Source organism: Ctenopharyngodon idella, chromosome 9, assembly GCF_019924925.1.
Source record: "Ctenopharyngodon idella isolate HZGC_01 chromosome 9, HZGC01, whole genome shotgun sequence".
In the NCBI taxonomy this organism is placed as follows: domain Eukaryota; kingdom Metazoa; phylum Chordata; class Actinopteri; order Cypriniformes; family Xenocyprididae; genus Ctenopharyngodon; species Ctenopharyngodon idella.
In genome coordinates this window covers 14,654,622-14,670,296 of record NC_067228.1, presented here as the reverse complement: position 1 = coordinate 14,670,296, position 15,675 = coordinate 14,654,622, and the positions used below count along the sequence as shown (strand labels likewise).

General features: G+C 35.9%; 2 protein-coding genes across 3 annotated transcripts; one reads left to right on the top strand and one right to left on the bottom strand.

Annotated features, from left to right (window-relative positions):
* The first annotated feature begins 658 nt into the window (after positions 1 to 658).
* On the top strand, positions 659 to 6,731 carry dbr1 (debranching RNA lariats 1). Its single transcript, XM_051906206.1, has 8 exons — positions 659 to 1,028; positions 1,277 to 1,401; positions 1,577 to 1,657; positions 1,742 to 1,827; positions 2,015 to 2,239; positions 3,307 to 3,384; positions 3,522 to 3,667; positions 5,481 to 6,731. The coding sequence occupies exons 1-8, from the start codon at positions 832 to 834 to the stop codon at positions 6,247 to 6,249; spliced, it is 1,707 nt and encodes a 568-aa protein (XP_051762166.1). The 5' UTR covers positions 659 to 831; the 3' UTR covers positions 6,250 to 6,731.
* Positions 6,732 to 7,964: 1,233 nt separating this feature from the next.
* On the bottom strand, positions 7,965 to 15,439 carry rab5b (RAB5B, member RAS oncogene family). 2 transcript variants are annotated; one of them, XM_051906209.1, is made up of 6 exons: positions 15,331 to 15,439; positions 13,080 to 13,370; positions 11,377 to 11,528; positions 11,160 to 11,282; positions 10,220 to 10,313; positions 7,965 to 9,680 (listed from the first exon to the last, which is right to left on the bottom strand). In XM_051906209.1, exons 2-6 carry the CDS (start codon positions 13,240 to 13,242, stop codon positions 9,568 to 9,570), a joined length of 645 nt encoding a protein of 214 aa, XP_051762169.1. In that variant the 5' UTR covers positions 13,243 to 13,370; positions 15,331 to 15,439; the 3' UTR covers positions 7,965 to 9,567. The 2 variants fall into 2 exon arrangements, with proteins under 2 accessions (XP_051762169.1, XP_051762170.1); XM_051906210.1 differs by having other exon boundaries at positions 15,202 to 15,333.
* Between the last annotated feature and the right edge of the window lie 236 nt (positions 15,440 to 15,675).

Genomic DNA, 15,675 nt, shown 5'->3' with positions numbered 1-15,675 from the left:
AATGTCTTACCGTGGACATTTGTGCACAAAAAAAGTATAATTTCCTATTAATAAATTCAAATTATTTGTACTTAAAATAAAAAAGACCATTCAATTCAGCAGCATAATTTAAATTGATTAAAGAAATCGTTTGTTTATTAAACACAAGTGGATTTGATTGGTCCACTCCGAACATCGCTATGAAAAGTAACATATACCATGTGACAAAGCACCTGGCTGCACTTTCCACACTGTAATTTCAGTTTCAAATTCAGAGTGCTTCAGTGGCATAAAATTATTAGCCAAATTCATAAACACACACACAAACAAATTGGGTTGAATAATAATAATAGACAGTAAGAACATTCAGCAAGCCACTGAAGAGTAGATGATAGACAGCAGTCGTTTAGTCAGTTATGTCAGCTGTATGTCTGGTGCTACTGGTGCAGTTAATAAAATGTAATTAAATATTACCGGCGTTCTACCCTTATTTTAATCTAAAATCAATATTATTATTATTAGTTCATTCTTATACAAATAATATTATTATACATTTTGTATCGCTGTTCCACATATACCTCCATAATTTACTGTTTTAATATCGCTTTTACAAGTATTATATATAAAATGAAGAACGAATATAAATTACGGAAAGTGTGGATGAAGAATAAAAAATGCATTTGGTGCGCTGGTCACATGACTGTTCTGCGCATGAGTAGAGTAGCATGTGTGTGCAAGGAGGCAAAGCGGCTGCTGGCACAATTATGTCAAAATATTAAGATGTAAAGGCTTACCGATGGGTAACGCGTTTTGTCGTCTTTGAGTGTAACGCTGTGGATTAGAGAAATAAGGATGAAGGTGGCAGTTGAAGGCTGTTGTCATGGAGAACTGGATAAGATATACGAGAGCATCAGTTACCTGGAGAATAAAGAAGGTGTGAAGGTGGACCTGCTTCTGTGCTGCGGAGACTTCCAGGCTGTCAGAAATGAAGGAGACATGAAGTGCATGGCGGTGCCTGCCAAATACAGACACATGCAAACTTTTTACAAGTAAGGGAACACCTGGTATTAGTTTCTGGATAGACAGATAGGCAGAAAAATTGGCATATAGATATGTATTAATCAGTCAGTTCAATAAGAACAATTGACTGTACTACAGAGACAGTATGCACAGAGATTGCATATTTTTTTTATTTTTGATGTCAAATAAAATACTTTTGAGTTAATTATAAGAAAATATTCTGTTGGTGATATTGGTCAACTATTGTTTCTCATGTCATGACAATGGGTTTTCCAAGGTACTACTCTGGTGAGAAGAAGGCTCCTGTCCTGACGATTTTCATTGGCGGAAATCATGAGGCATCAAACCATCTGCAGGAGCTTCCGTATGGAGGCTGGGTGGCCCCAAACATCTATTACCTGGGTGAGATCTTCGGCTCATACTCACAAATGCATACATTGTTACTTTAATATGTAGTTAGATTAATAAAAGTAGTATACTTTTTGTGTTTCAATGTTAATATTCTCATACTTTTATGGTTTTCTTGGTAGTACTTGGCTTAAATAGCAGTTCTCAGTAGATGTTCCTCATTACTCAGGTTATGCTGGCGTCGTACGCTTTAGAGGTGTACGGATTGGCGGTCTTTCTGGAATATTTAAATCCCACGATTACAAGAAAGGTGAGTTTTAAGAATTCCAAATCAATTGTGTTATAAGGCCCAAATATGCATTTTTTTTAACAATTTTTATGCAATTTCTTTAAGGACACTTTGAGTTTCCGCCATACAACCCAGAAACCTTGCGCAGCGTGTACCACATAAGGAACATTGACGTCTTCAAACTTAAGCAGGTAAAGCTTTGTAATGTGAAATGCATCAGTAAACATCTTAACATTCAATAATAAGGATGCAGATTCAGAAAAAAAGATCTGGCATTTTATATGCATCAAGAAAAATCAGGAAATAATTATTAATTCATAAAAAGATGGCCTAGCAAAATACTTTTCCCATGTATAATTACTAACCTTACTCCTTAAGATCAAGATGCCCGTAGACGTCTTCATGACGCACGATTGGCCGAGAGGCATTTATCACTACGGCAACACAAATCAGCTTCTGCACAAGAAGAAGTTTCTCAGACAGGAAGTGGAGAGCGGCACCCTGGGCAGCCCTGCTGCTGCAGAGCTCCTAGACCACTTGCAGCCCAGCTACTGGTTCTCAGCTCACCTGCACGTGAAGTTTGCTGCACTGATGCAGCACGAGGTGGGTCAGTGGTTTTGACAAATACAAGCCTTCAGTTACCATTGCAAAGATTACGCTGTTGCAGATACACTAGATTTAAGCTCCTTTTTTACACATCTTACAAATATATTAACAATCATTTGCTGGCAATATAAACTTAAGAAAAGCTTGATTATCTAGAACATGTTAACATGATTTGTATTCAATCCACTAGGTTGTCATTAGACTAATCATGATCAGACAAATATTTTGCCTTCTTGACTTGTGACTTGTGAGCATGAGAGCATTAATACATGGATGTGTCTGATTTCAACTTCAACAACAAAAAATTTTTTGGGAAATATGCTGAGTTTCTGCTCAAGAAACATTTCTTATTATTATCAATGTTCTTTCAGGATTCCTTGATGAATAGAAAGTTCAAAAGCATTTATCTGAAATAGAAAGGTTTTGTAACATTATTTGTACCGTTCAAAAGTTTGGGGTCAGTAAGAATTTGTTTTTTATTTTGGAAAAAAATGAAAGAAATGAATACTTTTATTCAGCAAGGATGCATTAAATTGATCAAAAGTGACAGTAATGTTACAAAAGATTCTATTTAAAATAAATGCTGATCTTTTGAACTTTCTATTCATCAAGGAATCCTGATTAAAAAATTGTACTGTTTTCAACATTGATAATAATAATAATTGTTTCTTGAGCATCAAATCAGCATATTCGAATGATTTCTGAAGGATCATGTGACACTGAAGACTGGAGTAATGATGCTGACAATTCTGCTTTGCCATCACAGGAATAAATTACATTTTAAAATATAATCAATATAGTCAATATAGAAAACAGTCTAAATCTTACCTCTACTAAACTTTTGAACGGCAGTATCTGCAAACAGCTGAAAATATTAAGAGATAAATATTTTAAAAATATTTTTATATATTGTATAAATTGAATATATGTATATATTTTTATTTCTCTCTTGCAGTTACCTGCTACATTCATGAAATGTCTTAAACAGGCCTAAGATAAGATGTAGATATCAGAGTTTACTACTTATTGAAAAGTAAATAACAACAAGCTATTTGTCACATCAGGCTAAGAATAACGCTGCCCCAAAGATCACCAAGTTTCTCTCACTTGACAAATGTCTTCCACATCGAGACTTCCTTCAGGTAATGATCCTGCAGTTTCCATCAACAAGCATATTTCAAGATCCAATTTGACCAAATATTGTGGGATCCAAGTAGTAGATCTAGTAGTAGACCAAGAAGTAGATGTTTGTGAGTGAATAAAGGTTTTGATATTGCAGATTGTGGAGGTAGCAGACAGACCGGGCTCCTCTGAGCACCTCGAGTATGACCCAGAGTGGCTGGCCATCTTGAAAGCAACAGACAGACTTCAGAAACCATCACACAATTTTTGGAACCCCCCACAAGACAACGGACTACACACCCGGTACAGACCACATCACAATAATAACCACATTTACATGCATGTCGTTATTTGATTACTTGTTAAGCCTTCATTCTATTTGCATATTCCAGTAATTAGCATATTCCCAATAAATTCGGATCTTTTCCCGCTAGTCTCTTCTGGAGATGCAATTTGATAGGATGAATTATCTTAATTGTCATAGCTGCCTGTGTTCCTTATAGTTCTCATAGTTCATAGTCACTTTTGTCACAATTTCCTATATCGTAGTTACTTTTGTTTGAATGTGTAATTGGATATTCCAAAAAAAAAAAAAGATGTTTACAAGATACAGAATTAATGTTTTTGAAGAAGTCTCTTATGCTCACCAAGGACGCATTTATTTTATCAAAAATAAATTTATACTGAATTTATTACAGTTTAAGCTGTTTTTCTATTTTAGTACAATTTTAAAAATGATTAAAGCTGAATTTTCAGCATTATTACTCCAGTCTTCAGTGTCACATGATCCTTCAGAAATCATTCTAATATGCTGATTTGCTGCTTAAGTAACATTTGTTCTTGTTATTAATGTTTAAAACAGTTTAATATATTTCTTATGCTTAAAGGGGGGGTATCACACAGAGTTTCTGCCAATCTCATGTTAATCTTGAGTACATCTAGAGTAACAATGCATCCTTCATATCTCCGAAAAGTCTTTAGTTTTGTCATATTTATAAAAGATAGATACGCTAAACCGAGTCTTTCTGAAAAAAGCCGAATTCCCGGGAACAAACAAACATACATGCACAACTCCGTTGCTGCCCCGGAAAAACAAACTTCATCCACTGTTTCCTTGACGCTGGGTTCTTTGGGAAGCTGAAAATCTTTCCCTCACAACCAGAAACACACTCCTTTGGTGACAGGAGCTGTATCTCATTTCGGAGGCTGCGTCCTTCGGAGATCGAATTTGAAGGCTGAATACTTCATCAAGGATGTCATATTTAAGAAAAGTAATCGTAATAAAATTGACATTCATTGTGAGGTGTAAAATACTGTAATTTCTTTCTTACATTGCAATCTAACGGTTATTTTTCTTAAATGAGACTGCCTCGATGATGTATGCAGCCTTCAAAGGGTGCAGTCCCTGAATTGGGACACAGCCATTGTTGAAAAATCTCTCGGCTTCTGTAACCCGAACGAAGCGCGTTGGCTTGCTCTTGTTCTTGCTCTGGGTGATGTGTGTGTGCACGCTTATCAGGGAGAAGTGCCTATACAAGGAATTCCGCTCTCTTTTGATGTCATACAGGACACACTCGAAAAAAAACTCTCAGAATCCTGTACCGAAACCGGAAGTAGTGGATTTGGCACAGAAATACTCCGTCATACGTCCAACTCGTGTTTTGAAACTTTGGCCATGTTTAGCATGAGAATGCAACTCTTTAACAGTGTAAATAAGTCAGAATGCATGAAATAGCATTACACATTCTTTTTCAAGATTCTTTAATGAAAAGAAAGTTATAAAATGTAATGTTATAAAAGGTTTTTTAACATTCACTGTCACTTTTGATCATTTAAATGCATCTTTGCTGAATTAAGGTATTTATTTCTTTAATAAAAAAAAAAACATACTGACCTCAAACTTTTGGGGTCAGTTTAGTGTAATATCAGAGTTAATATAGGCATATACCATATTGAGAACTTGGCTTAACTGGTTTATGACAAATGGGTTAACACATTTACATCACATGCATGTGTAATCGGAATAATTACTATATTAATCTGGTTCACAATTATGTAAATTTGGTGCATATAAATTAATTTGTATTTTTACAACCTATATTTCTGCATCTTTTAGGTGGGATTTCAGTGCGTCAGAGGAAGCTATGATGGAGGTTGTGAGCGATTTGAGCGGTGACCTCTGCATCCCTGAAAATTTCAGCCTGACGGTGCCCGCCTACGACCCCAGCCGCCCTCAACCCAATGCCCACCCAGCCTACTCCACCAACCCCCAAACCACAGAGCTGTGTGCTACCCTCGGCCTGACGGACATCTACATCCTGGCTGGGCAAAATGGGCAGACTTACGGGGAGGAGGGCGCCACAGGTGCGACTGAAGAGGAGGAGGATGAGGACAGTACTGGGAGCGTAGATGAACCGAGTGAGTACCCCACTGACACCTCCGGACTCTCTAGCTCCTACAACCCTGATGAAATCACCATTGAAGACGAATGGGAGGAGGAAGAGGACGAGGGAGTAGGATGTGCTGAAGAGAAAGGGACAGACGCAGTGGTTCCAGAAGGGCAGATGGGGAGCCAGGACAGCGATAGAGATAGCAGCCCCCAGCGAGAGACAGCTAATAGACTGATCTTACCGCCCCCATGTGCTGCACCAGAGACGGAGGCTCCACTACGCTTCTCACAGCCTCTTTCTCTTCCCCCTCCTTCAGCCTCTCTCTCTCAGGGCAGCTCAGAAGAGGAGGGGGGTTTCACACCAGCCAGGGTCCCCAAACGCACCAGTGGTGAGACGGCACAGGGGTTCGCGAGTCACACGGGTGGCACACCTCAAATAAAACGGAGAAACCAGAGTATCTACACGGCAGTAGAGGATGAAGAAAGTGAGGGCTAGATAAACGCAATTATATTTTTAGATCAGCAAATTACATATATCAAGAATGATCTGCCAAATAGTTTGCTGTCTCTTTTTTAATCTTAAGCGTTGAATGGGTTACTAGACCTATTTGATGTAAATTCTCATCTGCTTTGTAAAACGATTACTGTTGTTTTAAAGAACAGGAGTTTTGCTGATTATGATTGTGAGGAATTCAAGGAAAATTATTTTCAGAAATGTCAAGGTTATGTACTACTTTTTTTTTTTTTTTGGTATTTTTGTGTGTAATGCCACAGACAGCCATTTATACATTTTTATCTTGTATTTGTCATTTGTTTTCATTTGTGATGGGTTTTAATGGTCTGTTCCTTTTTATTTTTTTAGCCAAATATATCAAATCACACTCAGTTGTTTGCTCTGTCTTGGCTGTTATTTTATTAGTTTTGTGGTTGAGTTGGCTTTACCATTCTATTGTAAATACATCAAAGTTCAAATATTAAGTGATCCTGGTGTCATTTTTTTTTTGCATTTTGAAATACATTTCTATCTCAGTCTTTCATGAAAATGCATCAGCTTTCTCCACGTCTAAGACGACTTTTGGCTGACCAGTGTCACCGAGCTCTGTTTTTTTCCTAATACCACATTCCAGGTAATGTTGGATGTGGGAATAGAATGCTGCAAGGAAGATATATTTTTGTTGGCCAAATCAAATGTTAGCATCACCCTGGGTTCCTCAACAAAAAGCAAATAGAATTTTTCCATTGAGTTTTGGGTTATTGCAAATAACCTGTGTGTGACCAACACATTCAAGTGTGATTCTTACACATTCAAGATAATTTTCATTTGTGGAGAAAAAAAGTTGTAAAAACCACACAAATTGATAGATTTTGAAGCATAAAAACAATTTCCAGAAGTAAAAAGCTAGACTTAGGCTATAAACGGACAACAAATTCAGTATGAACACGGCAAGGCTGTAAAAGCCGATTTGTGAGTAGGTGAGTTTTATTGTTCGATGCAATGATGTTAAATGTCCCTGACAGCCTCTGTAGTTCCATTTAACCACTTGTTAGCAACTGCCTTTTTCAAGGCATGTCACGGTTTATTAAAATGTTAAAAATATCTTGAGCTTGTGTCAATGAGACCTTATTTCAAGTGTTTAACCAAAAATGGGCTGACTTTAGGGCAATGGAAACAGAAGTGCAAATATGTTCACTCATTTCATGGTTTTGGAATCATTCTTGCAGCACTCTATATTCAAATTGAAATTTCCCAATTCTGATCGTAAATAGCTGCAGTCATGCAGATCTGAGTTCTTGAGTTCTCCCATCTCCAGTTGAAAATAACCACTTTAGTCATAGCTATCCTAAAAATTATGTCGGATGACGCTTCTTAACGACTTTTCAAGTTAGATTTTTGACCCTGAGTAGCTTTTCAGTTATTTTCAAGTAGAAGAAGGGAGAATTCCAAAGTCTGGAAGGCAGCACAATATACCTAAAGAGCTATTTATTTTCATACAGCACTAGATGTGTTGGGGAAACCTGTTTGGTCATTATTTTTGCAATTTTGTTTGGTGCTGCTAGTCTTTTTCAAATTTGTCACTGTACCTTTAAAGGTACATATTGCAGTGACGTCACATGGGTGTAGCCAGACAACCGTTGAATGTTGTGTCCTCATAAATGACTGTTAGCTGAGGTCTGGATCAAGGCTAGTTAAAAAAGCCACAGAAACCAAAGTCACATTTCATTCATAGCAGAACAGCACAGCTTTATTTAACATTTCAGTTCACAGAGGTGTTAACAGGAGATCAGATCTATTCCACAAAAAAGGTGGACCTGAAGACACATGACAAATGAATTCTAGCTGTGTGACACCTTATCATGATACCTAATTCATTCCCTAAATGACCATATAAATGTATTGGTAACCCATTAAATTACTGACTAAAATCATTTTTAAATAAAACTCATTTTTATACACATCAACAAACACCATCCATAAAACAAAACTTCATAAATGACTCCTCTGTTACTAACAAGCTCAACTGATTATTTTTACAGGTTATTGCCTGTACACTTCGGGCCAACTCGAAAACGCTACTTTTCTGGTGGTCTGCCGACCTCAAACAAGCCCAAAACAAAGAACACGGAAAAAACGGAGTAGGCACTTCTGTTTTTTTCCACTTTTTCAGGGGCTTTGTGGGCAAAAATTTCCCTTGATGCTATTTTCCGTCCCACTGTATTGCACAGCATCGGTCGCTAAATCATTCACGTTGTTGATTTGTGGGTGCTTAAATATTTTTGTTGCTTTTTCATAACATACTGAGACATTGGCTTGGTATTGCATGACTTCCTTGTTCAAACGAATTAATGTGCGATATTACTTGCGAAGCGAAATGCTTTTTGATCAGTCATCCGATTGGTGCCAATATGTTGTAAATGATTTGTCGATTGTTTCTCAAACAGTAGTTTACACAAAGCAACGAGAACATAGAGAAGGCATCGTAGAGCTTGCTGTTGTTTAGTGAACTTCAACACTGAAATTCAAGGTCAATGTGGTCAGGAGAAGGAAATGGGATAGGGAAGACAACATTGATGTTCTTCAATACTTTTTGGGTCTAAGATGAACGACGAGGTCTGTAAGGGAGACTAGTTCAAACAAAGGTAATAAATAAAGCTGGTGGCTGAAAAAAAAAAAAAAAAAAACAAGCTCAGGGTGAATAACTTCTGCTTCAGTGTTCCTTTCGTAGTTTAAAAAATTTAGTAGATGCAGCTCATGGTTGAAGAATTGTAAGGGTTAGTTTCAGGTTAAGGTGCTGACTTCCTTCCAGTGTTAGAGTTGGGATCAGAATGGGGGAGCCCAGAGCATATGGATACTTTGTGTAGTTTTCACTTGAAGACTTCTGGATGTTATAAGGGGGCATTATGGACCACTTCAGTTCATTTCAGGATTGAGAATGGGAAGATTTGTTGGTGAAATAATTCTTCTGTTTATCCTGTTTCTTCTGTGTTCCTGTATCTCTTTGGGTGACACCTTGCTGGTGTAATGAAAATGAACAGAGGCTGAAATTATTTTTGACTTAAAAATAATACAGAATCCATATATACTGCCAGATATGATAGAGTCCATCGTCCGTTCACTTTCTGCTATGTCCATCAGAAGCCTTCCTTGAAAAATCTCCTTATGGCATCAGTGAGAAATTTTCCTCAATCTCTTTCTGTTATTCCTCTCACTTTCTATCTCTTTCAGTATCCGTCTTGGGAGGTGAAAGGGTGAAGGGTGGGATTTTGGGAAGGAGGAGGTGTCAGTGGTCTCCCGTGATGGAGTGTTGACAGGCCTTTAGTTCCCACAGCAGCTTCGAGAGGACTGTGCATCTGGATCCTGTAGGTTTACCCCCCTGTGTCGGGCAGCATGCGTGGGGTTTTGGGTGTCTGTTTTTGGCATCTTTTTTGCTATTGATAAATAAAGAAGTGTTGAATGAAAAAAAAATCAAGAGCCTGAAATCTGTTAATATTGTTAATCTTTTGTTTAGAGTTGGCAGGAAATGAAAATTCACTGTATTTTCTAAATGATGTTATTGATTTTATTGCAAACGGGCCCTATATATATTTTTTTTTCCTTTCAATTATCTGTTTAGGACTAACAATCTGAAAATCTGGAAATGGGATGGTATGCCAGGAGAGTTTTAATTCTGTGTGTAAAGAAAAGACTAACAATATTAAGAATGTTCACTAATGTTCTTGAATTTGAAAAGTCTAAAGTTTGTAGTCCCTTACAAACACTCGGTAACCATAGTTTTCCTTAAAATACCATAGTAACTGTATTTTTGTTACTAAAATAAAATAAAAAATGAATCTCTGTCACAACCTGACATTTCTATTACTGATTTGATGACACTTGTAGATGATACCACAGTTTCTGCAGTTTTATTGCAGTAACAATAACTGTGCAAAAAAGTATACACTAGTAAGAAGACAACTTTAACACTTACCAATGGCCAGGAACAACTCGTTTACATTCATTGCAGTCTTGGCAGACGTTTCCATGAAAAGCAAGCCTGTGTCTTCTGCATATGTCTGAGCTTCCTGTACAGAGATGTAAAATGAAAGTCTGGGTTACTGCACACAAGACATTAGAGAAAAAACCAACAGTTCAAATCATTATTTGGGCTGTCAAATGTGTTAAAAATGTAATTACCACAGTTTACACAGTTATTGTGTAATACCATTCAAACGTTTGAGGACACAAACATTTTTTTTTTTTTAAATATATGCTTTTATTCAGCAAGGATGCATTAAATTGATCAAAAGTGACAGTAAAGAAATGTATACAGTAATAATACAAAAGATTTCAAATAAATGCTTTTCATTCTTTTCATCAAAGTATCCTGAAAAAGAAGTATCATGGCTATTCAGCAGCACAACTGTTTTCAGCATTAATAATCATAAGAAATGTTTCTTGGACCCAAATGAGCATATTAGAATGATTTCTGAAGGATCATGTGACACTGAAGACTGGAGTAATGATGCTGAAAATTCAGCTGTGCCTTCACAGGAATAAATTACATTTTAATATTTTATTAAAATAGAAAAGACATATTTTTAAATTGTAATTATATTTCAAAATATTGCTGTTTTTTTTCTGTATTTTTGATCAAATAAAAGCAGCCTTGGTGAGCATAAGGGACTTCTTTCAAAAACATTAACAATCTTACAAACCCCAAACATTTGAATGGTGGTGTATTTGTTATTTTAATTATGTTCTGTGTGCTTAAGGTCAAAATAAAAGCAGCGGAACACTACAAACGCAACTAGAGCTATTTATGAATCAAACCCAGAGGGGATTCTTTCAACATTCTTGCCACTTCATAGACAGGAAAAACCCTAACACCCCTATGTCTAGAAATATGATAAAAGAGAGAAAGATATGACCTCATACTCCACAAGTCTCTTGTCTGCTAGGTCGGCCTTGTTTCCTGCGAGAGCAATGACGATGTTGGGACTGGCCTGCCGCTGTAGCTCTTTCACCCACGCCTTTGCTCGCTCAAATGTTTCCTACAAACAGATGGCTGAAGACTAAGCAACAAATCTACTATTTCACCAAATGAAAGTTTGTATCCTTTGTATAAAGAGTGTACTGTTAACTTACAGGCTTGGTGATGTCAAACACTACAATGGCCGCCTGGGCTCCTCGGTAGTACATGGGGGCCAAGCTGTGGTAGCGCTCCTGTCCAGCTGTGTCCCAAATCTCAAACTTCACTGTAGTGTCATCCAGACAAACAGACTGTGCCAAGAACGCAGCTGATAGTGGGCAACAGACAAAAAAAATATAAGTAATCTAAGCCAGAGATTCAAGTATTAATTATACTTTTCCATCTTGATATTTACTTTTGGTTCTTTGAATCAAGATTGTTATTGTTAACTGAAATACAGCTGAAATAAAATTAAATATACATATTGGAAAATGAACTCAAATATGTTAAAGGTATATAGAACTTTTCAATAAAACACTAATAAAAAATGACAATAGCACATAAAAATACTAAAACTTACTTTTAAATTACTATAAAAATTAACACAAACTAAGAAAAAAAGAAAAAGAAAGCTTTATTTTTATATTTTCAGTTAAGTCTAAATATTAATAAATACTATTAGTATATAAATACTATTATACTATATACTATTATATAGTAGTAGTATAATACTATACTATTAGTAAATAAATAATACTAAAATAACACTGCTTATAGAATAGAAATCTCAAATTTAGTTTTTGATGCACGAACAAAATATTGAGGTCACTCAATACATTCTATATAAATGCAGCAAGGGTAATGCAAGCAACAATTTCTTAGCAGTAGTATTGTTTTTTCTGATGACTATTATTAATATGTTATTTTTTAAAATAATGTTATTTTAAGTAATTATTCATTGAACATTGGAGTCTTTCATAATATTTCTGTTGCTTTCAGACCTCTGGTTCATGACTTAAAATATCCCTTAACCATTGTAAAATCACTGTAATGCATGACCTCAAGTGTTTTATTACTTTAACAAGAACTCCAGTCTAATATTAGTGTTGGATTATGTCCATTTGTACATTATCTGCCTTTCTCTGACTTTATGGGAGCCAAAGTCTATAACAATATCTGCAAATTCTAGTGTGAAGATTATGCACAGAGATAGTGAACCTAGTTTGCTGTCATTCTCGCATGTGATATCTTTTATTTGCTGACATCTACTGCAATGACTAATAACAAAATCAGCTCAGTTTGAAGTCAAATTAACACAGGGTTACAGATCACTATAAAGGATCCACAAATGTGTTCTCGGCACTGTTGACTGTACTGCTCACACCCATTGAGACTTTGAATTTACCAGACTTTTCCTGGTATTTTTCCCACTCTTAAGGAACCTCCGTAGAAAGAGTAATATTGTGAAATATTATTTTAATATAATTTAAAATGTAATTTATTCCTGTAATGGCAAAGCTATATTTTCAGCAGTCATTATTCCAGTCATCAGTGTCACATGATCCTTCAGAAATAATTCTAATATGCTGATTTGATGCTCAAGAAACATTTCTTATTATTTTTAATGTTGAAAACAGTTATGAAATCTCATTTTTTTGTAACAATGTAAGAGTCTTTACTGTCACTTTTGATTAATTTAATGTCCTTGCTAAATAAAATTATTCATTTCTTTCGGAAAAAAACAATCTTACTGACACCAAACCTTTAATGGTAGTGTATGTAGGAATGTAAATGCAATAAACCGCTTAAACCAACCAAATTTTTCCTAAACATCAGTACTACCCATCTCTATGAATTGAATTCATCACTTATGCCTCACCTCCAATGGTGGTCTCCTGAAACTCATCAAACTGGCCTTTAACAAAGCGCAGCACCAGGCTGGATTTGCCAACAGCCATATCTCCCAGCAGCACCAGTTTGAACTGGCAGATCTTGGTCTGCGGTAGGCTCCCATTGGTCCTGCCGGTCCCGCGGGTGCTCATGATGTAGGAAGGGTGGCCGTCCTCCCTGATGGTGTCTCTGAAAGCAGCAACTCAAAGCAGTGGACTCAGTTTTTTGAAGTACTGGAGACTTCTTTTTTGGCTGTGAGGACAGCAGTCAGACTGTGATGCTGAAAAACAAACAACAGTATAAGAGCAGAACGTAACTGGAACAAGTAGTGAAAGAGGAAGTCATTTACTACTTATATGCTCTGGTAAGAGTTAACTTATTAAAAATGAAAGGTTTTTTTTGTTTCATTGCAGGAAATTTACAAAATACTGACACATTTTTATAAATATTTTCTTTTGTGTTACACAGAATAAAGCTTTTTATGCAGGTTTAGAAAGAAATGAGAGTGAGTAAATGATTACAAAATTTTAACTTTTGGGTAAACTGATCACAGCAATAGTAAACCACAACCATCCAATAATCCAATCAAATCCTGATGTTGAAAATCAAGTCCCACCCTACATGTTTTCTTGTACGAGAATCTGTTTCAATATGTTATATATGTTAAAAAAAAAAAAAAAAAAAAAAGAACTTGCAAATTCCATTTCATGCCAAAGGCAAAACTGAACTAAAACAAATTAAGTAACATTCATAATAAGAAAGAAGAATTGAGAAAACATGTGACTACATGTTTTATTCTCCTTACAAACACAACCAGATAACAACTTTCATACATATGCGGTGAATCAGTTCTCATCAGAAATAGGGAAGCTGATGGGTAAAGCAACACAATAACATTTCTTAAGTAAGACCGCATTACTAAACATCCTTATGACAGTTTAAATCCAAGGCAAGTACCATACATAATATTTCTAGATCAACATCTTAAAAATGTCTGTAGAAAATAAGGTGGCACGTATCTAACCTCAAGATTGACTTGATGCACATGACAGGAAGAAAACTTTAAAACCACACTCTTATCTTGGCATCTCAGTGAGAATTTCTGGTTATTAAAGTACTGATACATTCTAAATCCAGCATTTCGCCTCAAATATGAATTTTATTGTTGCAAATCTCTCTTGTAATGGATGTCGACATAAACAATGATTAATGCCCTAGATGTTGAGCAGGTAGGAAACCACTAGGTTTGTGAAACTTTGTCACCTCTTTGAGGTTTCTTGGTCGTGTGCTGTTCTGCTCTCTGAGTTTGCATCAGTATCACTTTGCAGTGCAAACATTTATAGCTTAACTGTTTTAAGTACATAGGTCGAAGTCATTACACAATTTAAAGGCATTAAATACAGTGTAAGCTGTGATCAATGTGCACTTAATATGTAACATCTTTGATGAGCTGATTGTAATTACACAGTTATATTGTTAATGCTGTTGTAATGAATTGCATTTACATATACTGTACATAACTGTAATAAAATGACCATCATTTGCAGCAAAATTTATGCACAGATGGATTTTGCATGATACGGCACTTGATGCAAAACCTTTAACTGTCCATCAGAACCTCAATTTTTACACAACATCTCTAATTGATAACTCTTACCAGCATGTCAATCTATACTGCATGCGATTTAGTGCACATGTCCAATAAACAGGAGTAAGTCTATGCATCATAATAATCAGATGTATGACTACTGATCTAATGTATATTTCTAATAATCAGTTGTATGACTATTGATCTGATTAACAGCTCTAATAATCAGGTGTATCTCCATTGATCTAATTAATAACTAACAATCTGTTGTGTGTCTATCTGATTAATAACTCTAATAAGCAGGTGTATTTCTATTGATCTGATTAATAACTTTAATAATTAGGCGTATATCTATTATCTGTCTTCTGATCTAATAAATAACTGTAATAATCAGGTGTATGTCTCCTGATCTAACGCATAACTGTAATGATAAGGTGTATGTGTACGTGATCTGATCCATAACTCTGACTGTCAGGTGAATGTGTCTGATGTGATGCATTAGAGACGCAGTATAGACTCTGACCATTAACGTGACTCGTCTCGATCCAGGCGAAGCGGGCCAAGCGGTGCCATAAACATCAAATTCCAAAATAATCACACCTCCTTTAGATATATGGAGTTATATACAATTACCGGCATTAGTGATATTTACCTATTGTTGCCAGTCGCGGCTGTTTTAGAGGTAGCTGTTCAGTTGTTGATCTATCAGCTGGTTATCGGGCTGCGAGCACTTCCTGCACATTCGCGCATGCGCATTGAGCCATACAAGTCAAAGAATCTGGAGGGATATATTTCTGTTTTAATTCCTAATATATGTACAGGTAATATGTATGGCCAGGTTTAATATAAGGTTAATCTTTTTGTAATGAGTAAGCTTGATGTAAAACTGTTAAAAATTCCATACATTATTGTCTTATGTAGTTCTTATATAGGCCTTTACAGTTTATTTTGAAAGAAAATTAAAATATTTTGAAGACTAAGAGTTAAATTTGGTTAC